Source organism: Ustilago hordei (assembly GCF_900519145.1).
Source record: "Ustilago hordei strain Uho2 genome assembly, contig: UHO2_contig_03, whole genome shotgun sequence".
NCBI classification, from domain to species: Eukaryota; Fungi; Basidiomycota; class Ustilaginomycetes; order Ustilaginales; family Ustilaginaceae; genus Ustilago; species Ustilago hordei.
The window spans coordinates 2162198-2185788 of NW_024545288.1; the positions used below are offsets into that span (position 1 = coordinate 2162198).

Here is a 23591-nt window from a genome sequence, read left to right on the forward strand (position 1 = left end):
TGTAACTGAATTTGTATAGGCTCCTTGCGCTTCTTCCAGTTTCACTCGTCCTTGCGCCAACCACTCGACCAATGATCATCGAGGCTCTAGAGCAGAGCGCGATGGAAGTTGGAAGAGCAAGAAAAATTTTCTTCGTTGCGCGCGGCAACATGGCCCAATTTCCCTCTTTTTTCTCCCTTTGTCCAACGTCGCCCCATTGCAGCTCCCTCTACGCAGAGCGGGCCAACTGAATAAAGGTCGTGAGTGTCTCGTCACTACCCTCCTTCCTTTCCCCATACATCGTATCATAACATACACCAAAAACATCATCCAAAATGGGTAAAGAAAAAGCTCACGTAAGTACTCAACATTCAGCACCATGATTGCAATGACTTTTATAGTTTCTGCTCGCCGTCGCTGTTCATCTCGCCATCATCAGGTTTCAGTGGGATTGTGGCGGGCGTTACTTTTAGAAGTTGCAAGCCCATGAGCAAGTCACTAACCTGATTACCTTCCTCTTACTGCATCATCACCAAACACTACAATAGGTTAACGTTGTCGTCATTGGACACGTCGACTCCGGTAAGTCGACCACCACCGGTCACTTGATCTACAAGTGCGGTGGTATCGACAAGCGTACCGTCGAGAAGTTCGAGAAGGAAGCCGCCGAGCTCGGTAAGGGTTCCTTCAAGTACGCTTGGGTTCTTGACAAGCTCAAGGCTGAGCGTGAGCGTGGTATCACTATCGACATCGCTCTATGGAAGTTCGAGACCCCCAAGTACATGGTTACCGTCATCGACGCCCCTGGTCACCGTGACTTCATCAAGAACATGATCACTGGTACCTCGCAGGCCGATTGCGCCATTCTCATCATCGCCGGTGGTACTGGTGAGTTCGAGGCTGGTATCTCCAAGGACGGACAGACCCGTGAGCACGCCCTCCTTGCCTTTACCCTCGGTGTTCGTCAGCTCGTCGTCGCTGTCAACAAGATGGACACCACCAAGTACTCTGAGGACCGATTCAACGAGATTGTCAAGGAGACCTCCAACTTCATCAAGAAGGTCGGTTACCACCCCAAGCAAGTTGCCTTCGTCCCCATCTCCGGCTGGCACGGTGACAACATGATCGAGCCCACCAAGGAGATGCCCTGGTACAAGGGATGGGAGCGTGAGACCAAGGCCGGTAAAGTCTCTGGTAAGACCCTCCTTGACGCTATCGACGCCATCGAGCCCCCTTCCCGCCCCACCGACAAGCCCCTCCGTCTCCCCCTCCAGGATGTCTACAAGATCGGCGGTATCGGAACTGTGCCCGTCGGCCGTGTCGAGACCGGTGTCATCAAGGGTGGTATGGTCGTCACCTTCGCCCCCTCCAACGTCACCACCGAGGTTAAGTCCGTTGAGATGCACCACGAGACTCTCTCTGAGGGTCTCCCCGGTGACAACGTCGGCTTCAACGTCAAGAACGTTTCCGTCAAGGACATTCGCCGTGGTAACGTCTGCTCTGACTCCAAGAACGACCCCGCGATGGAGGCCGCTTCTTTCCTTGCTCAGGTCATCGTCATGAACCACCCCGGTCAGATTGGTAACGGTTACGCCCCCGTCCTCGACTGCCACACCGCCCACATTGCCTGCAAGTTCGCCGAGATCACCGAGAAGATCGACCGCCGTACCGGCAAGTCCATCGAGAACAACCCCAAGTTCATCAAGAGCGGTGATGCAGCTTTGGTTAAGATGGTCCCCACCAAGCCCATGTGTGTCGAGTCGTTCTCTGTCTACCCCCCTCTTGGCCGCTTTGCAGTCAGAGATATGCGTCAGACAGTTGCTGTTGGAGGTAAGGCATCGACATCCCTATCGCTGTTTTCGTTGTATCTGAGCGATTTACTGACATCTATTATGCTCGTTTCTCGTTCTTTTACCACATTCGTTACTTATGCACCACAGTTATCAAGGAGGGTAAGTGTTTTAACTGGTTTTGGTTTTTTTTTGGTTTTTTTACCATAGCATCTCGAATGTCCATTCACTAACACCATTCTCTTTGCTTTCATTTACTTGCGATTCACAGTCGAGAAGACCGCCGGTAAGAGTGGTAAGGTAACAAAGGCCGCCGAGAAGAAGAAGTAATCTGATGGCTTGTTGTCATCATGATCTCCTTCGACCCGACAGTACCTCGTGTACCTACAGTCAAAAACCCCCTCTTGCCCGCGTTTTTCTCTCAGGTTTCAACGCGGAGTCAAATGTAAACCCCCCCTGTTTTCAAGTTTGTTTGTCTGTAGTTTTTTCTGTTCGAATTGCAGACTCAAAATCATCCCCCACTCTGCTCGTTTGTGATGTCTGTAGACAAGGTTGGTCAAAGATTGGCTTCGTTGTGATGATATGAGTGTGAACGACGAAATCTTGTTAGACATTTTATGTTTCAAGAAAATTACAGTATAGATTCGAGAAGACGCGCCTCGCGCGTGCGTCGAAAGTGTTATGTCCACGAGTGCCCGTTGTTAAAACGGAAGACTCGAACGTCTGCTTCATCCCTCTCATTCCCTTCATTCATACCCCTCATACGGCCATTCGAGAGATCTAATGGACGAACACCGAAGTCATGCAGGCCACAGGCCAAATGAAAAGAGCATCGAGACGCAGCACTGCTCGTCAAGAGACACCCCGTGATTCAGCGGAACCCAACACGGTTGATTCCGATAGTAGCAGTCATTGTAGCAAAGAAGGGAGCGATGGTGACGAAGATGATCAAGGTGATGAGGATGAAGAGGAGGAGGACGAGGACGAAGATGGAGAAGAGGACGAGCATGATGCAGAAGATGCAGACAACTCTCCTTTCAAACTCTTGGAGCGGCAAGCTGGTGCTGGAGTTGACGATACTGAGTTCTACAGCTCGATGATCCAAATGCTCACGCATGTTCTGGGCTCTTCGGAAGCTGCCATCTCCTGGCCATACCAAGCAACACCCGGCTCGCAGCTTGCTCCGTCACCCTTCGGACACTACGGAAGCAGTCCAGCACACACACCGAGCCAGAGTCAAAGATCAGCTGTCAGGAACATCGCTGGCAGCAAAGCAGAGCTGTCAACGCTTCAGCCATTGATACAGGCACTCCTTGCTCGTCTAGGCAAGGATCAGCCATTCCTTCGTCGACCAGTGGGCGAGAAAGATCTCACAGCTCTACTGCAAACCTTGATGGAGCAGCAGCAGCGACAGCAACAGCTACAGCAAGGGCAGCAAAACTTGAATCAAGGACCAGGACCAGGACAACAAGCCAACACTTGCTCAGGAACGGGCCTCGCTTATGCTCCGCATGCAGCATCCACTCATACACCTTCAAGTCGCTCATCCTTCCAAGACAGCTTTGTCACTGGACACACGGCACAGAACGGCTATCAGTCGCTCCAATTTGCTGATTTGGACTTCGAGGACGAGGATGAGGACGACCCAGACTTTAATCCGGACCTCAACCCTGATCTTCCTTTGCCCTCAGCGTGGTCACTTGCGGTTCAAGATGTTGTTGCTTCAGAGGAATCTAGAGCAGCAGCATCAGCTGCAGCTGCAGCTGCTGCAACATCGCATTCAGGCACGCCATCAGGGGCACAGACACCAGCGGAACACCTTCGACTTGACAAAGACACGACGACACGCTCGCACACGGGCTCGACAAGCCGTTCACCAAGGAGGCAGGCGACCATACGTGCCTCGGCTTCAACGCTTGGTCTAGGAGACACTCCGTTCTCCGTCCCTGATATCTTGTTCTCACCTTCCGGCCGACCTGTGAGGGCATCACGCAAACCACAAGGCTCACCAACACCTGCGTCTCACACGAGACAAACGCGTACAGCTGGCCGTGATCTACAGTTCACCAGCATCGAGGACGCAGGCCTCGACCGAAGGTACAGTACTGAGTTGCTCCAGCAAGGTCAGCAACAGGGTTCAACACCGTCTACTCATCCACATTCGCAGCTCATAGCTCGAGAAGAAAACTCCGTCCCCTCACGGGCGTTATCCGCTCCAGTTCAACGCGCGCAAGCAGCAACAACAACAGCACAGTACACCGACACAGATTCCCGTACTCCTCGCAAGCGAGGTCGCAAGCCTGTTCTCGAGCCAGGAGAGGCTCAACGTCGTCGTGCTCAGCGGAACGTTGAGTATCAGCGGATACGTCGTCAGGTCAAGAAGGTGGAAGAGTCCGAGCAGAGCGAAACCGTTCTCGAATTGAAAGCAGAGGTCAAGATGCTCCGTGCTGAGGTGGAGCGCCTGCGGGACGAGAACGCTATGCTTCGTGCACAGCGTGAACTCGATCGTTTGCAACGTTCTGGTTCGAAGTGAAATGATTGCCTGGTCACCAAGTGGTCTGAATCCCTCTCAAGGTTGCCCATCGCACCTCCCCCATGATACCCCATTCTTCCAATCGCAATCGCATTTATGTACTACAGCACGCCCCTTGATTCTGTGCAAGTTGTTTCTTGAATGTGATGAAGTCTAAATACAAGTATGCGTTGTAAGCCTGTGATCCTCAGTCGTCCAGCGCTCCGCAGCGTGCAAGAATAGCAGACAGCTTATCGACTTCGTGCAACTCGAAGTGGCTAAAAATGATATCAGACACGTTAATGTTCTCCATGCCCGGTACATCGTCGATTGCACGACTGCCGGCGACTCGTGGCAGTTTGCCTGACCTTAGCTCCTCTACGGAAATGCCGGAGCCCAGCCAGGCGGCGATACCGCAGACCATATCTTTGGAAGAAAAGACGTTGACGAAGCGACGCTGTACGATTGTTCGTACCTTGCGCAGCGTGGATGGAGAGGGTGTGATGGGCGCTGAGATCAGGATGACCGAGTCAACTAGATGTGAGGTACGTTCGGGATCCTTTGCCAGCTCCGTGAGCGCAGTCAAGATCGTCGCAGCACCTAAAGATGTTCCGATGAGCACAACGGGTCGATGGCCTTGGACCTCATTCCTCAGCGTCTCTGCGAGGATGAGACCAGCCTTGTACGACTTGGTCTTTGCACGCACAAAGACACCATCGAGTGTGGCTGAAGCTGCATTGAAGACGGTCATGGGCAATGTGATCGCAGCGATACCAGCTAGTGCGGTCTTCTTGACCACTTCTTCGGCGGCCTTGGTGCCTCCAGTCCGAATCAAGTTGTCAAGCATGTATGAGCGAAGCCCCTGGCCTGCTTTCTTCATCATGTTTGCCTCGCATTCAATAGCAAATGCATCCCGACCGTCTTTGGCACCTTCGAAGATCTGCATCCACGGCTTGATCTGCTGCTCCGTTTCGAGGATCAGACCGCTGCAGCAGATGGTTGCATGTAGACTTGGAATGGCAACGCCGGCTTTGCGCGCCTCGGTGACCAGCTCTGCGAAGGAGAATGAGGACACCCCTCTCAGGCGTCGCTCAACACGGTAGCCAGCAAGACCACCGCCGCCAAGGCCGAAGAGCGTTCCCAGCATGATGATACCTCCGGACGTGGCCAGGAATGAGGCACCGGTGAGACCGACGAGGGCTGGAGCGATGAGTGGAGCTGCCAATCCTCCTGTGAGACCGATGATCAGGCCACCGGCAAGGAAGCCGCCTCCCATCGCTGCCCACTTACCCCAGGTCACCTTCTCGCGTTCGCGCTGAACAACCGATCCTGAATGCTGGTTCATGTACTCTGAGCGCTGTGAAGCTTGTGTGATCGAGCCGGTACGTGCATCAAGCGAAGCTCCTGCTGGAAGTTGCTCGACGATGCTCTTGCCGTTCTCGGAGACCGAAGCTTTGTCTCCTTCGCTCATGATGAAGAATATTGTTTGAGCCATAACCTTTTCTGCCATCCATACTTGCCTTGCAGAGATGCCCATGGCAGAGACAGCGACGAAGATCAGCGAGCGTGCACGTGCGTCGTAGTGGCATACTTCGTTCGGTTTGACTGGCTGCTTGGCGTCATTCTTTGCTGAGTTGTCAGCATGCTTCGCTTGACTCTGCGGGTCCACCAGCTCCTTTCTTGCGGATGACAGCTTGCTCCAACCAGACAAAGTGCCTGCTTTAAGTGACGTAAATGCATTCTTGGGCACGTCTCCAATCTTTCTTCCTGCTTCGGTCATAGTTGTCATTGAATCGTCCGTGTTACTTCCAGAGCTGGCTGCGGAAGCCGCTTCTACCATGGAGGGCGCTCTGTCAGAAGTCGATCCTGACTGTCGAGGACGTGGAGGTAAGGGCGGGCCTTCTGGGTCTTTTGCATCCTCAGCATTATGTTGCTCGGAGCGAGGCAAGTCAAGCCCTGTCTCTCCGAAAAGGATGTCTTGCTCAAAGAGGGTGGAAGCCCCGTCCTGAGCACGATACTGTCCTAGACCGAGAGCGACAAGTAGCAGCTCATGAGGGACTTCGATCTCTTGACCAGACTCTGCATCAAGTGCGCCTTGCATGCGCTTTGGTGGGCCCAAGGCCTGCGTATCCTGCGACCAGGTTCGAACCCTTCGTTGGCGATTGCGCTCCGCGTTGTCGGCATTGGAGATGGCTGTCGAGTCAGCCTGGCTGTGAAAGTAGTCGGGCAATTCCTGGGCGTCTTGATCGTAGGAGAAGCCATCTGACAGGTGTTCGGATGCAGGCGAAGCCGTGGTAGCAGACGGACTGAGTCGCAGGCTCTCGAGAGTTGCGGCAGGTTCAAAGCTTGCAGACCTTTCAGCTGTTGCAGATGATGAGAGCCCTTCACTATCATGTGATCTCTCTTTGTTGCCTTGAGCATTTTCGGAATCGTCGATGCCTTTGATGGGAAGGTCGAGGTTCGGGAAACGGCGAGAGTGGTCTGAGCCCGACTCGTACTGAGGTTCAAGCTTGCAGATGGGGTCGGAAGTATCTGCGTGTTCCAACCGGCCTCGTGCAGCAGACAGAACGTCCTCTAGACTGATCGGATTCGGTGGCAATGAGTTCTCTTGTATGCCGAGATGCTGACATGTTGCTGACAAGAATTTTTCGCCGTAGTCGGACCATTCTTGTTCGAGTGAATAGACCGGAGAACCCAACGAGGATGTTGTTGGAGCCGACGGACCTACATTCTGGGTCAGAGCAACAGCGCGTTCCGCATGCCTCCTTACAGCGTACTTGATCGAGGTGCAGACGGCCAGTCGAAGGTGAGGTGACCAATTTGGCGAGTATGATTGCAGCGAGGATAGGTCTAATGAGGAGGGCGTCGGTTGGGTGCGTTCTTTCTTTGAGAACATTATGGGTGCTCGCTTTCACCTCCAGGAGCTACTCTTTCCTCTGCCCGAAAAGTAGGATGGTGGTGAGGACTCGAGTGAAACGGGACAAGATAAGATCAAACGCCGTGTGAGAGGTCCATGCGGCGATCCGTGAACCGTTGTGCTAAATGTAGAACCTCCACATCGATGATTGCAAGAAGATCCCCCTGCCGATCCGATTTCCTTGTTTCAACGTCCTCGCTGGTCACTTGGCCGATACACAAGAAATGGCAGTCATGAGAGATCATGAGAAAAGAATTGATTGCCTAACTCGGGTGAGTCGCTTGCGAGCTCTCAGCCGTGGCCGTAAGGGCCACAGATGGTCGAGCGTCGCGTGAGAGCGAGGTGGAATGCGTGTGAGACCTATGTAACAAAAAAAGGGGATGGGAGTGGTGGGTGAGACGAAAACGCTGCCTGTGGCCAGCGCAAAGAGAGATAATGGATGTGAAGGAAGAGAGATGTTGGGTGAGCCTGCGCTAAAGTTGCGCTCCCGATGGGTGACACGTGTACCGGTCACGTGCCTGATCGCAAATGCGTTGAAGTCAGTGTCCAAGACCCAACACTGTATCAGTAGCACCGCCAGCGGAACCTCAGCAAGCTTTCTCGCCAAATCTCGAGTTCAGGTTTGCTTTCGTGTCACCGTCAGTGAGCCGGCACCGCCAGCCGTTTAGTTGACAGCCAGAGAAGCTGCTTGTTTTTGGTTTTTATGATTTCATCTTACTGTTTTCTAACCTTATCGAATGTTAGTTGCAGCGAGAAGCCTGCATAGATGCGTCTTTCCACAGGTCGATCAATCTTTTTCTGTGCATGGATAAAGCGATCCATTTTGTGTAACCAGATACATGCGATTAGGGGTGCGATGAAGGTAGGTTTGAGGTGGCCGTGAGGAGGCTAGTGGTGGCTGAGGGCTGCAGCGAGGACGGCGACGATCGACTAAGTACTTAGTGAACTTGCCAAGGGGACGATGACCAGCAGCACCGGCGTTATGGGAGTTGGAGAGGCCGCCAGCTGGAGCAGCTGACTTCCCTGACGTCTTGACAGAAGCAGGCTTGACCCTGGGCACAGCCTAGACACGGACAGCTTTGTTGATGTTGTTGCAGTTGGCCCGCTTGAAGTTGTCGAGAAGTCGATTCGCTTGTGAGGTGTCAATGTACGTAGAGCAAAAGCACATCGTTGGCCTTTCGAACTAGTCGTTTGCAGTTGCAGGACGACAAACTTACTGTTGAAAGCGTAAACGTTGAGTTTGTCGTTGAAGTGGTGGATGAAGGCGTGGTGTTACGGAACCAACCCAACTTCGGCGGGCACACTTTCGATCAAACTTTCGCTCACTTGTTCGCCCACTTTTGGCTCAAGCTTGTCGCTTTTGAGCCTCAATCATCACTCAAAGTCCACCGACGACCGCAGCAAGCAAAAATTTCGTTTCCATGCACAGTGCATATAGTCGGAAACATCGTTTTGGCAAGAGATTCTCTTTGCGGGGTATGGGGTCGTACAAACAACAAATTCAGACTGTCCACGTGCTTGTCAAATTGTGCATGCATGCATGATCGGAAAATTTCACGCGTCTCGCCGAAAGTCAAGATCTCTCGCGTGTCTCGAAAAAAAAAAAGAAAGAAAAACTCAGTATCGCGACCGCCTTCGCCATCTCTCTTCGCCACACTCGGTCTCGCTTGCGTGTTGCTCTCAGAGATGATGCGGACTGTGTCGGCTTCAATTCATGGCGTTATCAAGCGACACGATAGAAAAACACCCATGTTGAAATGCTGGAATTAAGACAGGATCATGTTGAATGCTTTTTGGAGCGGGATATCATGTTGAATGTGTACGAAATACAGAAGGCGACGGAGACGCCATTTAGGAGGAACAAGATGCGAAGAGAACAATGACGACAATGGAGGACCAAAGATGTATAGGGAAGCAGATAGAAACAGAGAGAGAAGAGAGAGAGCCAAGACTACTTCAGACCCGGACTCAAGCAGTTGATGCTAGATGGGCAAGCAGAGCTCAAAGAAAGAGAGAAAGAGCCTCGCGCTTAGGCAAGGGTCTTGCGGCACTCTTCAGCAGCAGCAACCATGTTGGTGAGCTGGGCAGTGCACTCCTCCCAGGTACGGGTCTTAAGACCGCAGTCTGGGTTGACCCAGATCGAGTCCTTGGGGAGAACCTCGGCCATGGCCTTGATGCGGCCGACCATCTCGTCTTTGCTGGGAACACGAGGAGAGTGGATGTCAAAGACACCAGGACCGATGTGCGAGGGGTAGCCGACCTTCTTGAAGGCGCCAAGGAGGTGCTCACCGGACTTGGAGTGCTCGATCGAAATCATGTCGGCGTCAAGCTCGATGATCGACTTCATAATGAGCGAGAAGTCAGAGTAGCAGAAGTGCGAGGCGATGTTCATGGCGTCCGAGCAGCCCGAGGTCGAGAGACGGAAAGAGTCGACGGCCCATCGGAGGTAGCCGGCCCAGTCCTTCTGGCGGAGAGGAAGACCCTCACGAATGGCAGGCTCGTCGACCTGGACGGCGCGAACACCAGCCTTCTCGAGGTCGATGACCTCGTCACGGAGAGCGAGGGCAATCTGCTTGGACTGGACCTCCTTGCTGATATCAGCACGGGGGAACGACCAGTTGAGGATGGTGACGGGACCAGTAAGCATACCCTTCATGGGCTTCTTGGTGAGGCTCTGGGCGTACGAAGACCAGCGGACGGTCATAGGGGCGGGTCGGCTGACGTCCGAGACGACAACGGGAGGGCGGACGTAACGCGAACCGAAGGACTGAACCCAAGCGTTCTGGGTGAAGACGAAGCCGTCAAGGAGCTCACCAAAGTACTGAACCATGTCGTTACGCTCGGGCTCACCGTGGACGAGAACGTCAAGGTTGAGAGCCTCCTGCTTCTCGACGACCATCTTGATCTCGTCCTCGAGGAACTTCTCGTACTCCTCCTTGGTGATCTCGGACTTGGTGAAGCGAGCACGGTACTGACGGATCTCCTTGGTCTGGGGGAAGGAACCGATGGTGGTGGTGGGGAAGACGGGAAGGTTGAGGTGCTCCTTCTGGACCTCCTTACGGGTGCTGAAGGGCGACTTGCGGGCAAGGTCCTCAGGCTTAATGTTGGCGACGCGCTCACGGACGGCTGGGTCAGAGTTCTTCTCAAAGTCACGACGAGCCTTGATGCTCTTCTCGTTGGTGGCGAGAGCGTCAGCGACAGAGCTGGGGTCGCGGAGAGCAGCGGCAAGGGTGGCAATCTCGGCACACTTCTCATTGGCGAACGAGAACCAGTCGAGAACCTCGGGCTTGAGCTTCTTCTCGTTGGAAATGGTGATGGGGGTGTGGAGGAGCGACGAGGACGAAGCAATCTGGACACGGGCAGCGTCACCGCTGAGGGCATCGACGGCCTTCTGGGCAGTCTTGAGAGCGGCGCTGAGGTCGGTCTTCCAGATGTTTCGGCCAGAGACGAGACCGAGCGATACAACGTGCTTGGTGTTGGCAAAGGCAGAAAGAACCTCGTCGAGCTGCTCAGGAGCACGGTCAAGGTCAACGTGGAGACCGGCGACGGGGAGGGTCTTGACAATTTCGAGGTTGGACTCGAGCTTGTTGAAGTAGGTGGCGATCATGATCTTGACCGAGGGAGCGGCCTTGGCAATGGTCTCGTAGGCAGCCTTGAACTCGGAGGCGTACTGCTGAGCACGGTCGAGAACGAGAACGGGCTCGTCGATCTGAACCCACTCGGCACCGGCTTCGCCGAGCTTGGCAAGCATCTCACCGTAGACGGGAGCGAGCTTCTCGAGAAGCGAGACAGGGTCAAACTCAGCGTTCTTGGCATCCTTGCCAGGCTTACCGAGGGCAAGGAGGGTGACGGGACCGACGAGGACGGGGCGGGCGTTGTAGCCGGCCTCCTTGGCCTCGACAAAGTCGTCGATGGGCTTAGTGTTGTTGATCTTGAACTCGGTGGACTCGCTCAACTCAGGGACGAGGTAGTGGTAGTTAGAGTCGAACCACTTCTGCATTTCGGTAGCGGGGAGATCGACGCCGTTCTTCTGGTGGCCACGGGCCATGGCGAAGTAGGTGTCGAGGGCATCGAGACCAGACTTGGCGTAGTTCTCGGGGATGAGGTTGAAGGTGTTGGAGGCATCGAGAACGTGGTCGTAGAGCGAAAAGGTACCGGTGGGGACGACGTCAACGCCAGCATCTTTGATGAATTTGTAGGTCTGGAGACGCTGCTCCTTGGCGACCTTGAGGAGCTCCTCCTGGGAGGTCTTGCCAGCCCAGTAGGCCTCGAGGGCCTTCTTGACCTCACGCTGAGGGCCGATGCGGGGGTAACCGAGGACGGTGGAAGTACTGCAATGTCGAGGAAACGAAGCATGAGACATGGGTCAGCAACTTGGTCGTGGGCGGTGAGTAAAGCGCCAATAATTGGTGCCTTGCGAAGCAGTGACGAAGCTGACCAGGCTACATCCGCAAATGCAGCAAGAGTCAAGCAAATCAGAAGGGTACTTACGCCATTTTGTATGTGTGAAAGGGGCGGAGAAGAGGAGGAAGGTGAATGATAAAGAGAGAAAAAAGCCTGGATCAAAGGGTCGAGGCTATGCGTGTACGTAGATACGAGCAAGAAGGTGGAGATGTGTTTGTGATGTGCGACGAAGCGCGAAGAAATTACTGTGAGGGAAGGGATGAAGGATGGAAGGGATGGTTGGTGTGGGAAGAACAGAGGGAAAGATTCTAAGCTGCAAGAAGTGGGATCATATAGTTTAAGCGATCTAGAAGCTTGGCCTCTTGTCGATGGGCTGCGCTGCGCTAGGGCCAGGTGTAAGACGGTTGGGTGAAGCGTGAAGCAGGCTGAGGACGACACTCGCCACTTGACACCTGGCCCAAGCGAAGAAGAAGCAGAAGGAGAGCGAAAGAGGGCACTTTGGGAGTGTTACCTTCATCCAATTGAAAACGAGCAGATTTTTTGATTTTTGATTTTTTTTTTTCCCTCTTCTTCTCCTCTTGCATTTCTTGCTGGGCTGCATTCCTTCTTGACGAGCGTTTCAGTCGCTGCGTCCCACCAATCAATCCACAACAAATCAGCATCGAATGAGACGTTTCCCCCAGTGTCGTCTGCCAATTTGTTTTCTTTCCTGCCCATCCGCCCGCATCATTGATGAAGGCATGATGGCGTCTGTCAATCCGCAGATCAACAAGGCGACTTTCGAGGAAAGAACTGAGTGCAAGACAATGACTAGTATATATATGTTCCAGCGTTCTGTGCATACGTGTATGATACAGGGATGTGCTGCCCTGATGAATGTGAAACATGACGGGGCAACTATCCCGAGTGAGAAAAGTTGGCGTCAATGTGAGATCGTACTAGAAGTCACATACCTTTCACTCTGAGCCTAAGGGACTTCTTCTTCTTTATGCATTTTGTTAGACCTACAGGACTGTGTTTCGGGTTGTTGCAGAGAAGAAAAAGAAAAAGAAAAGAAAAAAAAGAAACAAAAAAAAAGGGCTCAGGAATGTCCGTGCGGCCTGAGCTCGCCAACGTCACGCACTCACAACTGCTTGCAGCCTTTAACATGCTTCTGACCATTAGCACACGCACTTGATTGGGCAGTACAACTAACATCATATCAAGCAAGGCACAACGCTGATCACAAGCTGTCCTTCGTAAGGTGCAGAACCACATCAAAGCGTGATGTCAACGATTGCGCACTCGTTGCGCGACTATCGCTCGCCGACTCGACCTCAGCTGTTCGCCAACGCTTTCTCCTTGCCAACAGGCGAGTCACCTATCACAGATGCAGAGATCACATCGACCATCTTATCGCTCTCAGCGGCTACCAAGGATGGACTCCAAGAGGATCAGGTCTATGCGGGCCGCTTAACGCTTACGCAGTCCTTCCTCTGCTTTGCAAGCCAAGGTGACCGCGGCCGCAGTTGTCGAATGAATCTGCCGCTGTGGTGCGTCCGCCGGGTCGAGCGGCTCAACACCAAGGGCACTGTCTTTGCCCTCAGCATCGTCGTATGGCACGGACTGAAGATTATCTTGCAACTCAACGCTCTTCGACCCACGTGCGAGCACTTCTGTGCCGTGCTCCGAGATCAGCTTCGTGCCCAGCTCGGCAACATGAAGCTTCTCAAACCCTTCCTCGCAGGCTGCTACAGTGAGTTCCTCATCGCGGACGACTTGTCGGATCCCAAAGGCAAGCGCGCTGTCACAGATGCCTCCCTAACACCAGCATCGGAAAAGGATGATCCAACAAAATCTGCCTCAGCCGATGAACCTGCCGCCACCTCCGGGAACGCCGAGGCAGATGCATCCGCCGACACCAAGGAGCCCGCCAAGTATCAAGCTGGACTTGGTGCTACTTTTGGCTTCCCCGGCGATGCACGAAAGCTAAGAGAGAAGAGCAAACTCAAACTGTGGCGCGACTACTTCCTTGCCCATGGACGCAACCTCACACTACTACGATATCCGCAATTCCTCCGACTTGTCCAGGTTGGTCTTCCAAATCGACTGCGCGGTGAGATTTGGGAGCTCACCTGTGGCTCGATCTACAATCGCTTCGCACACGCTGGCGAATACCAAGCGATCTTGAAACGCTACGAAGGCGTCACCAGTACGAGCACGGAAGAAATTGAGAAGGATCTCAATCGTAGTCTGCCGGAGTACCCCGCCTATCAAACTGCGGAAGGCATCGAAACGCTGCGCAGAGTACTTGTAGCATACAGCTGGAAGAATCCAGAACTAGGCTACTGTCAGGCGATGAACATTGTCGTGGCGGCCATTTTGATCTACATGAGCGAGGAGCAATGCTTCTGGTTGCTCGATACCCTTTGCGAAAGGCTACTTCCTGGCTACTACACACAGTCTATGTCAGGCACACTACTTGATCAAAAAGTGTTTGAGAATTTGGTTCAGCGCACACTGCCTATGATCCACGAGCACTTTGTCAAGACCGACATCCAGCTGAGTGTCGCATCACTGCCATGGTTTCTGTCACTCTACATCAACTCGATGCCGATGATCTTTGCGTTTCGTATCGTCGATTGCTTCATGGCTATGGGACCCAAAGTGCTCTTCCAAGTGGGTCTTGCTATCCTCAAGATCAATGGCGAAGAGCTCTTGCAGGTCACCGACGATGGTGCATTCATCAACCTGATCAAGGGCTACTTCCGATCGTTGGGTGACAGCGCACATCCCAACAGCACCAACCCTCGTCATCGCCAGATCACCAACTTCCAAGAGCTGCTGGTGGTTGCTTTTCGCGAGTTTGGTATCATTACGGACGAGACAATCGCAAGCGAGCGTCGACGATTTCGTCAAGAGATTGTGCAAGAGATCGAGCTGTTTGCCAAGCGCAGCGCCATCCGCAACCTTAAGAATCACGGCCGTTTCTCCAAGGAGCAGATCGGGCTGATTTACGATCAGGTCGTCGAATCCATCTATCGAGCCAGGCACGCGCCGGGGGCAATCACTGATGTCAAGGCGGATCCGAATGCAGGTATTGTTGCCAACGATCCCAAGGAGGTGATGGAGAAGGCGTTGGCACGAGAGCACAACAAGGACAGCAACGAGGAGGAGACACTGAACGACTACAAGGAGATGCGAATCGACCTCAAGACGTTCCGGCTCTTCTTGGGCGAGGTAGCGACATGGGCGCGCGACGAATATGTCGTCTCGAACGGCTTCCAAGAGAGAGTGGAGAGACGTGTGCCAGAGCACGAGACTGTAGCTCGGCTCTTCCGATTCTGGGACAAAGAGAAGCGCGGGACGCTCTCGTTGCAAGACATGGTGACAGGACTGGACGCGATCATGTTCAACCAGGACGATGTGATGGCTAACATCCAGTGGTTCTTCGAGCTTCATTCGGATGGACGACCATCATTGACCAAAGACGAGGTCTTGCGGCTGAGCGAGTCGCTACTCTTCTTCTTCCGCAATGAGCCGAACGATGGCTACTTGGGCGCAGTGTCCCAGCTGATTGCCCAAGCCTTTGAGCATGGTGGGGAAGGGAGCTACGAGAACAAGGCGACAGCAGCAGAAGCAGCCATAGCAGCACCGGAAGCATTCACATGAACGTTTCAGCATTCTCCGATTCAAGTTGCCCAGCGTAGCATGACATGACATGAACACTTGGTATTTCCTTTTTCTCAACTAATATTGCTCGCTTGTGTGTTAGGCCAGCTCAACGTTGCGCCACAAAAAAAAAAAATGGACAAGTTGTAGAGGCAGCGCGGTTCGACGAGTCTGCGTGTGTCTGTGTGTCTGTGTCTCTCAGATGAGCAGCGCACGCGCCTCCGGTAAAGCTTCCTGAAACCAACCTCACCTCACGAGGGTCTCTGTAGGGGGTTTCAGTTTTCTCTGAGTTTTCAAAACTCCGAGTTTTCATGGTTTTTTTGGATTTTGAAAGCTCACTGCTTAAGTAAGCTCTGCCAGGAAAGAAAAGCTCAGAAGTTTTGAAAACCCCTACTTATTTTTGCCATGAGCCCAGGTTTCTGAATATTTGAGTTTTCAGCAGGAGTTTTTGTCATGTGCTGATATCACGTGATTCTAACACAATTCTGTGCACAACCCTTGACCTCCACTTTCTGCACTGTCTACACTTTCTCATGCTTTGAGTTACATCTGTCCTTGCTTCACTTCTATCACCATCTCCAGTAGCATTTCCTCCCTGTCAGTGCCAGGACATGGACATGCCATCCCCTCACAACCATATCAACAACATTACACTATTCACAGCTTTGCAGCAAGCCTCTGGATTGGCTCCAGCATCAGAGCAGTCTTCAACTGCTTCGCAGCACAACACAATAATGTCAGCTCAGTCCAACCTTGATTGCTCTCATCAGCACCACCCTTCTGCAACTTCCAGCACCTTGGCTGGGGCTGAGTTGACTCAGCCAGCAACCTCTCCCACTTCCCCTTTGTCCTCCTCCACTCCTTCTGGTTCCAATGCCACCACATCTGCCGGTTCTTTGCCTCGCCAAACCTCTACCTGGCCAACTCAAATCTCTGCAACTTGCAGACATCAAGCCAGTACTCGTGGCAGCAGGTTCAACAAAACAGATTGTATTGCCTACTTCAATTGGTCGCCTAGCGACATAAATAACCTTGTTGATATCATCTACAATAATGATCATTACCAACGTGTTCTATTGCCAGGACGTTTGACTGCAGAACAGGAAAAGGGTCTGAAGACAAACAAAGATGTTATCTGTGGGCAGATATGGCAGGAGCTGTTCCCAGACGAGTCTACTGTTGGTGGTGCTGGTCAAGTAAAGACTAAGATTCACTGGCTCACTGAACAATACAACAACATCAAGAAGACCATCTCGCAGCAGACCGGTGCTGGAGTACTTCTTCAAGACATGGATCACAACAGCTCGGTAAGTACAACTTAGTTGATTCATGTTAAGTGTGCCAATGTTCTTATACTTTATATCTCTGTCTATGCTTCTTTATCAACTTGCAGGACTATGCCACATGTGAATCGATTGCTTGAAGCCACCCTTGGTTTGAGCACTGGCACAAGATGATGACCAACTGTGCACAGACTGGTCCAGTTGTTCTTCTCACTGGTCACCCATATGATGCCACCCCTGCCTCCTCTCAGAATAACTCGGTTGATGCCGATGTGAACATGGATGATGCCAGCGATGCTCACTACCCTCAGCGACACAACATTCCTGGCATGGAATCCATTCTTGAGGAGTCGCAAAATGATCCCATTGGAGCAAGAGTTATCTCATCTTTTTCTTCTTCAGTTGCAGCCACCCCAGCTGCTGCTTCATCTTCATCCTGCTCACCCTTCTCTTCCTCATCCAACCCATCTTTGATTGGCCCCACCCCCTTCACCATTACCCCTATAGACACTCCAACCCACCAGCGCTCATCCAGCACCGCTTTTGAGGCTGATGAAGTGGATGATGGTGATGGTGACTCTGTTTACCATTCTCCAGCCACAGGTACAACACCCAAGAAGTCTCGACCCTTCACTTCCAAGAGCAAGTGAGAAGAGCTGTTGGAAATTGTGCGGGCCTGCACCCAAGACATGCTTCAGGCACGAATCAAGGTTGAGGAGGAATGCACGAAGAGGGAGGAAATGTGCATTCAATTTGCCAGGGAAGAAAGTGAGAGACAAGAGCACATGCAAACTGAAGAGCATGGTTGGCTCATGGAGATGGTGCAGATGATGAACCCTAATCTACCCTTTGGCAACATCACTGGAAGTAGTCAAAGCAATCTTGATCTTGACCCACTGGTTCTTGCCATGGATCAGCAGGACAATAGCGATTCAGCTCATGAGTAGACCATTTGGCAAGAATGGTGTTCCTTTTGAGTTCTCCAAGTTCTGTTCCTGTGTTTCCAACTTGTTGTACCATTGCTCTCTGTAAAGCTAGCTCTCAATATGTATGACTAGCATACCCCATACCCAGTCTTCCGTGTAATCTCTCAAATGTAGATTGCTTCAATGTGATGAATTGTTCCACATACAAGATGCTGATCGGTGTAGCCCCGGTTCCGAGCATGTGTGTTGCGCAGAAATCAGCTGCGCAGAACCCAGCTGTGCAGAACCCAGCTGCGCAGAACTCAGCTGCGTTGTGTTTGTAGCTTTGGACTCTCTTTCAGACCACATCATCCTCTCCTATTTCTGGCCCTCTACTTCAACCATGGTGCACACTTCCGACAAACAGCACCTCCTGGATGACATTGAGACCACCATCATGCACTCATTGATGGTGGAATCCAAGATGCAACTTGATCTGATGGATGTCGATGCCACTTGGCACCCTAATGATGACCTTGAAGATTCTGATGATGACATGTTCGATCATGCTATCTCATTCGCACTCATCAGGACTTACGACATCATCAGCCAGTCTTGATACACAGTTGAACGCCTTCAACTGCCGCAACGAAAGGATCCCCTCATCAACATGCTTGATCGATATGCTGTCATCAACCACAAGCTCTTTCGAGGGGCTGTTCGCATGACCCCAGATGCATTCCAAGCTCTCACTTACAGACTCAGCACAACCAATGCCTTCAGATCAATATCAAGCTTTCGGCATGTTCAGCAGCAAGTGGCAGTTGGTCTATATCGGCTTGGATGGTCAGGAAATGGTGGTGGAGTTCGTGATGTTGCATTTGCCTGCAGTTGCAGTCGGGGCTCAGTTCATGTGTGGACAGATAGGACTATTGCAGGCCTATACGAGCTGAACAGCAAGGTAGTAACCTTTGCAACTGAAGATGAGCATGCTAAGGCAAAAGCATGGGTTGCTGATAAGAGTGGAGTCAAGGAATGGTCTAGAGGATGGTTGGTGGTAGATGGTACACACATCAATCTTGCTTGGAAGCCAGCACTCAATGCTCATGAGCATTACTCATACAAGGGTGATTATACATTCAACATTGCCCTTGTCTTCCTCCCTCATTCCTTGCACATTGTCGAGTTGGTGGTTGGACATCCTGGGTCATCACATGATGTGCAAGTCTGGGCTTCAGGCAGTGGTATTGTTGTGAAGCCTCGTTTGCATCTTGATGAAGGCGAGTTTGTCTGGGTTGATGCTGGTTATGGCTACTCCAGCTACACAGTTGGACCATACAGCAACACTGCAGCTGCAAAGAGCAGAGATCTCCACTACTTCAACTATTCACTCTCCTGCATTCGTGTCAAGGCCGAACATGGCATTGCCTACCTCAAGAACCGCTTCCAATGTCTCATGGGATTTCAAGGCAACCTGTATCGAGAAGAGGACCACGAGAAAGCTGCACATACGGTCCAGGCTTGTATCATTGCACATACATTCGCAAGCCATTATGATCAACCAGATGAGGTGGCAGAATACCTTAAGGCATCAGAAACTCTATCTGAAGCTGAGGTGCTGGAGACCACATCAGGGATGGAAGCATATCAGCAGGCTACCGAAGATGCAAGGATACAATGAAGGGAAAACCAGCAGCAATATGAACAGGAACAGGCTGCTGCCATGGAGGGCATGTCTCAGAACTGAGTCCAGAAGTTCAGGCAGGAGAAAGCACTGGATCTTAGGGAGGAGATGCTCACTGCACTCTTTGCTTCTCATGGCTGCCCTTTTGAGGACACAACAGCAGAATCTCAAAGGATGGGAATGACAACATTGGCCTTTGCCAAATGGCAGGAGAGACAAAACCGATGGCATGAGGCTCGCAGAAGACAGCGATCAGAACAGGTGTGATGTAAGCTATTTGCTTTAGCTTTTCAATCAAAGGTTTTGGCATTGTTCAGTATAGTGTTCAACAACATCTGATATGATCACTTTGATCTTGACCTGGTGTAGGGAATCAGAGATTGTTTTTACCAGGCGAGTCAAGTGAAACTCCAAGATGCACGTGTCACAGGCCTGTGCAGTTTCTTGGGGTGTCAAAAATTGGGCCCAAACATATTTTCAAAGTATTGTGTTTTCAAAACTCAGAGATAACTGAAACCCCCTTGTGTGTGTGTCTCTCTCTCTCTCTTTTTCGACTCTTTTTTTTTTTTTTTTTTTTTTTTTTTTAAACCCGCCTGCACGCTGCAGCGCGCCAAACTCTGAGAGGCAGAGACAGCTGGGACACTCCAACACTCAACCCAGCCCACACACACGCAACAAGGCCAAAAGCAAAGCAAAAGTCTCGAACCACACGAACGCTGTCACGCTTGCCTAGCAAGACTTGATTGACTGTGTCGTGCAGTGTCAGTCCAACTCGAATTCGTCGTGCATCTTCTGCTTAGAGGTCGCTTTCTTCGCGTCGTTCTGCTTTTGCCATTCACCTTTGCTTCACACCGTAAGGCATCTAACGACCAACACGGTAGCATCATCATCAAGCTCAGCAGAGAGACGTTCCATAATCTCTGCGACACAGCTCCCTCACTTGCCGTGTTGCCACTCTCAAGAAGCTAGGTCTGAACCATTCCCGGCTGAGTCGATCAACCCCTTCTTTGTGATCTCAGCCTCTTCGGAAGCTCTCCGGCGTCCCGTCTCGTTCATACAACGACAAAGCGCCCGCTTGGCTCCTTGCTCACTGCTCCGGCATATTTCGCCGTCGTACAATAGGTAAGCAGCCCTCTCAAAGATCCACATCACATCAAGCCGTATGCTCTTGCCATTCTTGCCAACGTTTGCTGCAGATGCTGACTTTTGTCCTTCCTCAATTTCTATCTTTGTTCGTTTGTACACGCCTCCTCACGACCTATCATCCTCCCACCACGACTCGTTTGGCATCATCTTTCACTCTGAATGGCGCACCTAATCAAACAGGCATAATTGGACCAACAGTACCTCTAACCCTGCTCAACGCTTTCTGAGAGCTGCTCAAACACTGGTGTCCACAATTCGCCATGTCAAATCCCAACCGGGTCGAGAGGCAGCAGAGGCTAGTCAAAGCCATTGGCCAGATGGTCAACAAGCCCGCACCTCCCGAGATCGACTTCACTGTTCACACCACTGACGATGGAACCCAAGTCAGCACTCAGGAACGCGTCATCAAGGATGTACAAGCACCAGCATTCCACAAGCCTACAGACGAGCAGTTCTTCAGTCAGAAGGATCCCACCAAGCCCGACATCGCCTTCTTGAAGAACCACTTCTACCGCGAAGGCCGCCTCACCGACGATCAAGCTCGCTTCATTCTCACAAGAGCCACCGAAATCCTCCGACAGGAACCCAACTTGCTCGAGGTCGACGCTCCCATCACCGTCTGCGGTGATATTCACGGCCAGTACTATGACTTGATGAAGCTATTCGAAGTCGGCGGCAACCCTGCGGACACCCGCTACCTCTTCTTGGGAGACTATGTCGACCGTGGCTACTTTTCCATCGAGTGCGTTCTCTACCTCTGGTCCCTCAAGATCTGGTATCCCGACACCCTCTTCCTTCTCCGTGGCAATCACGAATGTCGTCATTTGACCGACTACTTCACCTTCAAGCTCGAATGCAAACACAAGTATTCAGAAGAGATCTACGACCTTGTCATGGAGAGTTTCTGCACCTTGCCGCTTGCCGCTGTCATGAACAAGCAGTTCCTCTGCATTCATGGTGGCCTTTCTCCCGAGCTCCAAACTCTTGACGACCTTCGCAGCATTGATCGCTTCCGCGAGCCTCCGACACATGGCATCATGTGCGACATCCTCTGGGCCGACCCCTTGGAAGACTTTGGTTCAGAAAAGACCAACGAGAGCTTCATCCACAATCACGTCCGAGGTTGCTCCTATTTCTTCACCTACAATGCAGCATGTCAGTTCCTCGAGCGCAATCAGCTTCTCTCCATCATTCGAGCGCACGAAGCGCAAGATGCCGGCTATCGAATGTACCGCAAAACAAAGACCACCGGCTTCCCTTCCGTCATGACAATCTTCTCGGCACCCAACTATCTCGACGTCTACAACAACAAGGCTGCCGTTCTCAAGTACGAGAACAACGTCATGAACATTCGGCAATTCAATTGCACACCACATCCATACTGGCTTCCTAACTTCATGGACGTCTTCACATGGAGTTTGCCCTTCGTCGGGGAAAAGATCACGGACATGCTCATCGCCATTCTCAACGTCTGCAGCAAGGAGGAGCTCGAAGAGGAGGAGGAAGAGGACGAGATCCCAACCACACCCACCTCATCGGGCGAAGAGGAGACCGCAGAGCGCAGGACAATGATCAAGAACAAGATTCTTGCTGTCGGCAGAATGTCTCGTGTTTTTGCCCTGTTGCGAGAAGAAGCCGAGCGTGTTTCCGAACTCAAATCATCAGCGACTAGCGCAAAGCTGCCGTATGGAACGCTCGTGCTTGGTTCTGAAGGAGTCAAGGAAGGCATTGCCAACTTCGACGACGCCCGAAAGGTAGATATCGAGAACGAGCGTCTCCCTCCCGACCTGATCGATGCCGACGAGGCTGGACCCGCTTCACCTGCCGATGGCGCCCGTGTCTCTTCCCCCGCATTCGAGGATATGGCCTCGCCTGGCAGTCCAGCGTCGCCTGCGACGCCGAGTTCGCCCATCGCAGGTGGTCACCGTCGCGGACACTCTAGGACGAGCAGTCTTGGCACGACCATGTCCAGTCCCTCGAACCGTCGTCGTTCACTAGAGTCGACCGTCAGCATGATTCGTGAGGCGCTCGAAGGTACCGATGCAGCTGACGACAAGCACTTGGAAAAGCTTGCAAACGACATCACATCACCTGTTTCGCCTAAGAGTGTCGACTCGCCAGCGCAAGCCAGCTCTTCCGCGAGCAAGTGAGCGGACAGTATACGGCATACAAGTGCATCATTCCCTCATCATTCCAAATCACCTTCTTGATCGTTCAGATTTCCGATCGCATTTGTTCCTTGTTCCGTGTCAAACTTTTGCAAATCATACACATTGACCGCGCAGAGGATCAGCTCAAGGCATGGTGTGTGATCTTTGTGCGCGCCGAAAGCACTCTACGAGAGTTTGGGTTGAATGAATGCTCCAAGGGACGTGGTGAGAATCAGAAGAATAGTGACAAGAAAATGGACACAGCTATTCGAGAGCGGCGATAGTGATTGCAAGTGTTGCAGCACTTTTTCAGCGCAGACCACGTTCTCGCTGATCGAAGTACTGTTGTCGAAGAGCAAATCGGTGATGAGCAACAGAATCTGAGTCAGTAAAATGCAACACACATAATCTTCAATTGCAACGGAGAATACTCACTTCATCAAGAAGCTCAAAGAAGGCAGCCTTGTCTTGTCTCGTGAAGCGCGAGAACTCGATATGACCTGCGCCCTCGCTAGTCGGATACACATGCTGGGCCGGAGGATAAGGTGGGGGTGGATTGCTCGTCCCATCCTCGTTTTGCATGCGTGGAGGCAACGACGGGGCATGTCCAGACGCAGAGCCCACCGATCCGATCGACCCTGTGGCTGAGTGTCTAGCTGGAGGAGGAGGTGGACGACCCTTGTTCAATGCGGATGGTGGTGCAGGTGGCACTCGACTTCTCTCTGGTACAACTGTCGGATTATAGTCTGACCCGGTTCCCCCTCCTGCTGCCGACGTTCGAGAATCCACATCTCGATTCCATCTAGGGTTTTCGCCTTTGAGCATGCTCATTCGATCCTGAAGTCCTACTCTACCTCCACCAGCAGAGCTACCGCCAGCATTTGCCTCGCGCTGCTGTCGAACCTTTTTCATCGCATCTTCGCCAAAGTTGTCCAGCTTCTTGTTGAAGTTCTTTCGCCAGTCGTCCAACGGCATGGTGTATTAGATCTGCTGTGATGGTATTGCTGGATCTGCGAACTGTGATATGTCAGGATGCAAAGGCAAGGCGGAGCGCTGACTTCCTGTGTGGATAACTTGTGTTACTGCGGCGCGCCCTCTTCAGGCCGTGTCTGGAGTCGAGCTGCGACGGAATGAGGGGTGAAATGATTAGCTTTGATATGGCGAAGCGGA

At 52.2% G+C, this 23591-nt stretch overlaps 9 protein-coding genes across 9 annotated transcripts; 6 read left to right on the top strand and 3 right to left on the bottom strand.

Annotated features, from left to right (window-relative positions):
* Positions 1-314: 314 nt before the first annotated feature.
* UHO2_02236 (translation elongation factor EF-1 alpha) lies at positions 315-2099 on the top strand (the record flags this gene model as incomplete). Its single annotated transcript, XM_041559673.1, has 3 exons — positions 315-335; positions 528-1809; positions 2029-2099. 3 exons carry the CDS (start codon positions 315-317, stop codon positions 2097-2099), a joined length of 1374 nt encoding a protein of 457 aa, XP_041415607.1.
* A 766-nt stretch (positions 2100-2865) lies between these two features.
* On the top strand, positions 2866-4302 carry UHO2_02237 (uncharacterized protein; the record flags this gene model as incomplete). The annotated part of the gene is made up of 1 exon (XM_041559674.1): positions 2866-4302. The coding sequence occupies one exon, from the start codon at positions 2866-2868 to the stop codon at positions 4300-4302; it is 1437 nt and encodes a 478-aa protein (XP_041415608.1).
* A 187-nt stretch (positions 4303-4489) lies between these two features.
* Positions 4490-7177, bottom strand: UHO2_02238 (uncharacterized protein; the record flags this gene model as incomplete). The annotated part of the gene is made up of 1 exon (XM_041559675.1): positions 4490-7177. One exon carries the CDS (start codon positions 7175-7177, stop codon positions 4490-4492), a length of 2688 nt encoding a protein of 895 aa, XP_041415609.1.
* A 2050-nt stretch (positions 7178-9227) lies between these two features.
* Positions 9228-11694, bottom strand: UHO2_02239 (putative MET6 - methionine synthase; the record flags this gene model as incomplete). The annotated part of the gene is made up of 2 exons (XM_041559676.1): positions 9228-11529; positions 11690-11694. 2 exons carry the CDS (start codon positions 11692-11694, stop codon positions 9228-9230), a joined length of 2307 nt encoding a protein of 768 aa, XP_041415610.1.
* A 1174-nt stretch (positions 11695-12868) lies between these two features.
* On the top strand, positions 12869-15253 carry UHO2_02240 (putative MDR1 - Mac1p interacting protein; the record flags this gene model as incomplete). The annotated part of the gene is made up of 1 exon (XM_041559677.1): positions 12869-15253. One exon carries the CDS (start codon positions 12869-12871, stop codon positions 15251-15253), a length of 2385 nt encoding a protein of 794 aa, XP_041415611.1.
* A 611-nt stretch (positions 15254-15864) lies between these two features.
* On the top strand, positions 15865-17186 carry UHO2_02241 (uncharacterized protein; the record flags this gene model as incomplete). The annotated part of the gene is made up of 2 exons (XM_041559678.1): positions 15865-16560; positions 16728-17186. 2 exons carry the CDS (start codon positions 15865-15867, stop codon positions 17184-17186), a joined length of 1155 nt encoding a protein of 384 aa, XP_041415612.1.
* A 925-nt stretch (positions 17187-18111) lies between these two features.
* UHO2_02242 (uncharacterized protein) lies at positions 18112-19122 on the top strand (the record flags this gene model as incomplete). Its single annotated transcript, XM_041559679.1, has 1 exon — positions 18112-19122. The coding sequence occupies one exon, from the start codon at positions 18112-18114 to the stop codon at positions 19120-19122; it is 1011 nt and encodes a 336-aa protein (XP_041415613.1).
* A 1409-nt stretch (positions 19123-20531) lies between these two features.
* Positions 20532-22421, top strand: UHO2_02243 (putative calcineurin catalytic subunit; the record flags this gene model as incomplete). The annotated part of the gene is made up of 1 exon (XM_041559680.1): positions 20532-22421. One exon carries the CDS (start codon positions 20532-20534, stop codon positions 22419-22421), a length of 1890 nt encoding a protein of 629 aa, XP_041415614.1.
* Positions 22422-22730: 309 nt separating this feature from the next.
* On the bottom strand, positions 22731-23396 carry UHO2_02244 (uncharacterized protein; the record flags this gene model as incomplete). The annotated part of the gene is made up of 2 exons (XM_041559681.1): positions 22731-22763; positions 22857-23396. The coding sequence occupies 2 exons, from the start codon at positions 23394-23396 to the stop codon at positions 22731-22733; spliced, it is 573 nt and encodes a 190-aa protein (XP_041415615.1).
* Between the last annotated feature and the right edge of the window lie 195 nt (positions 23397-23591).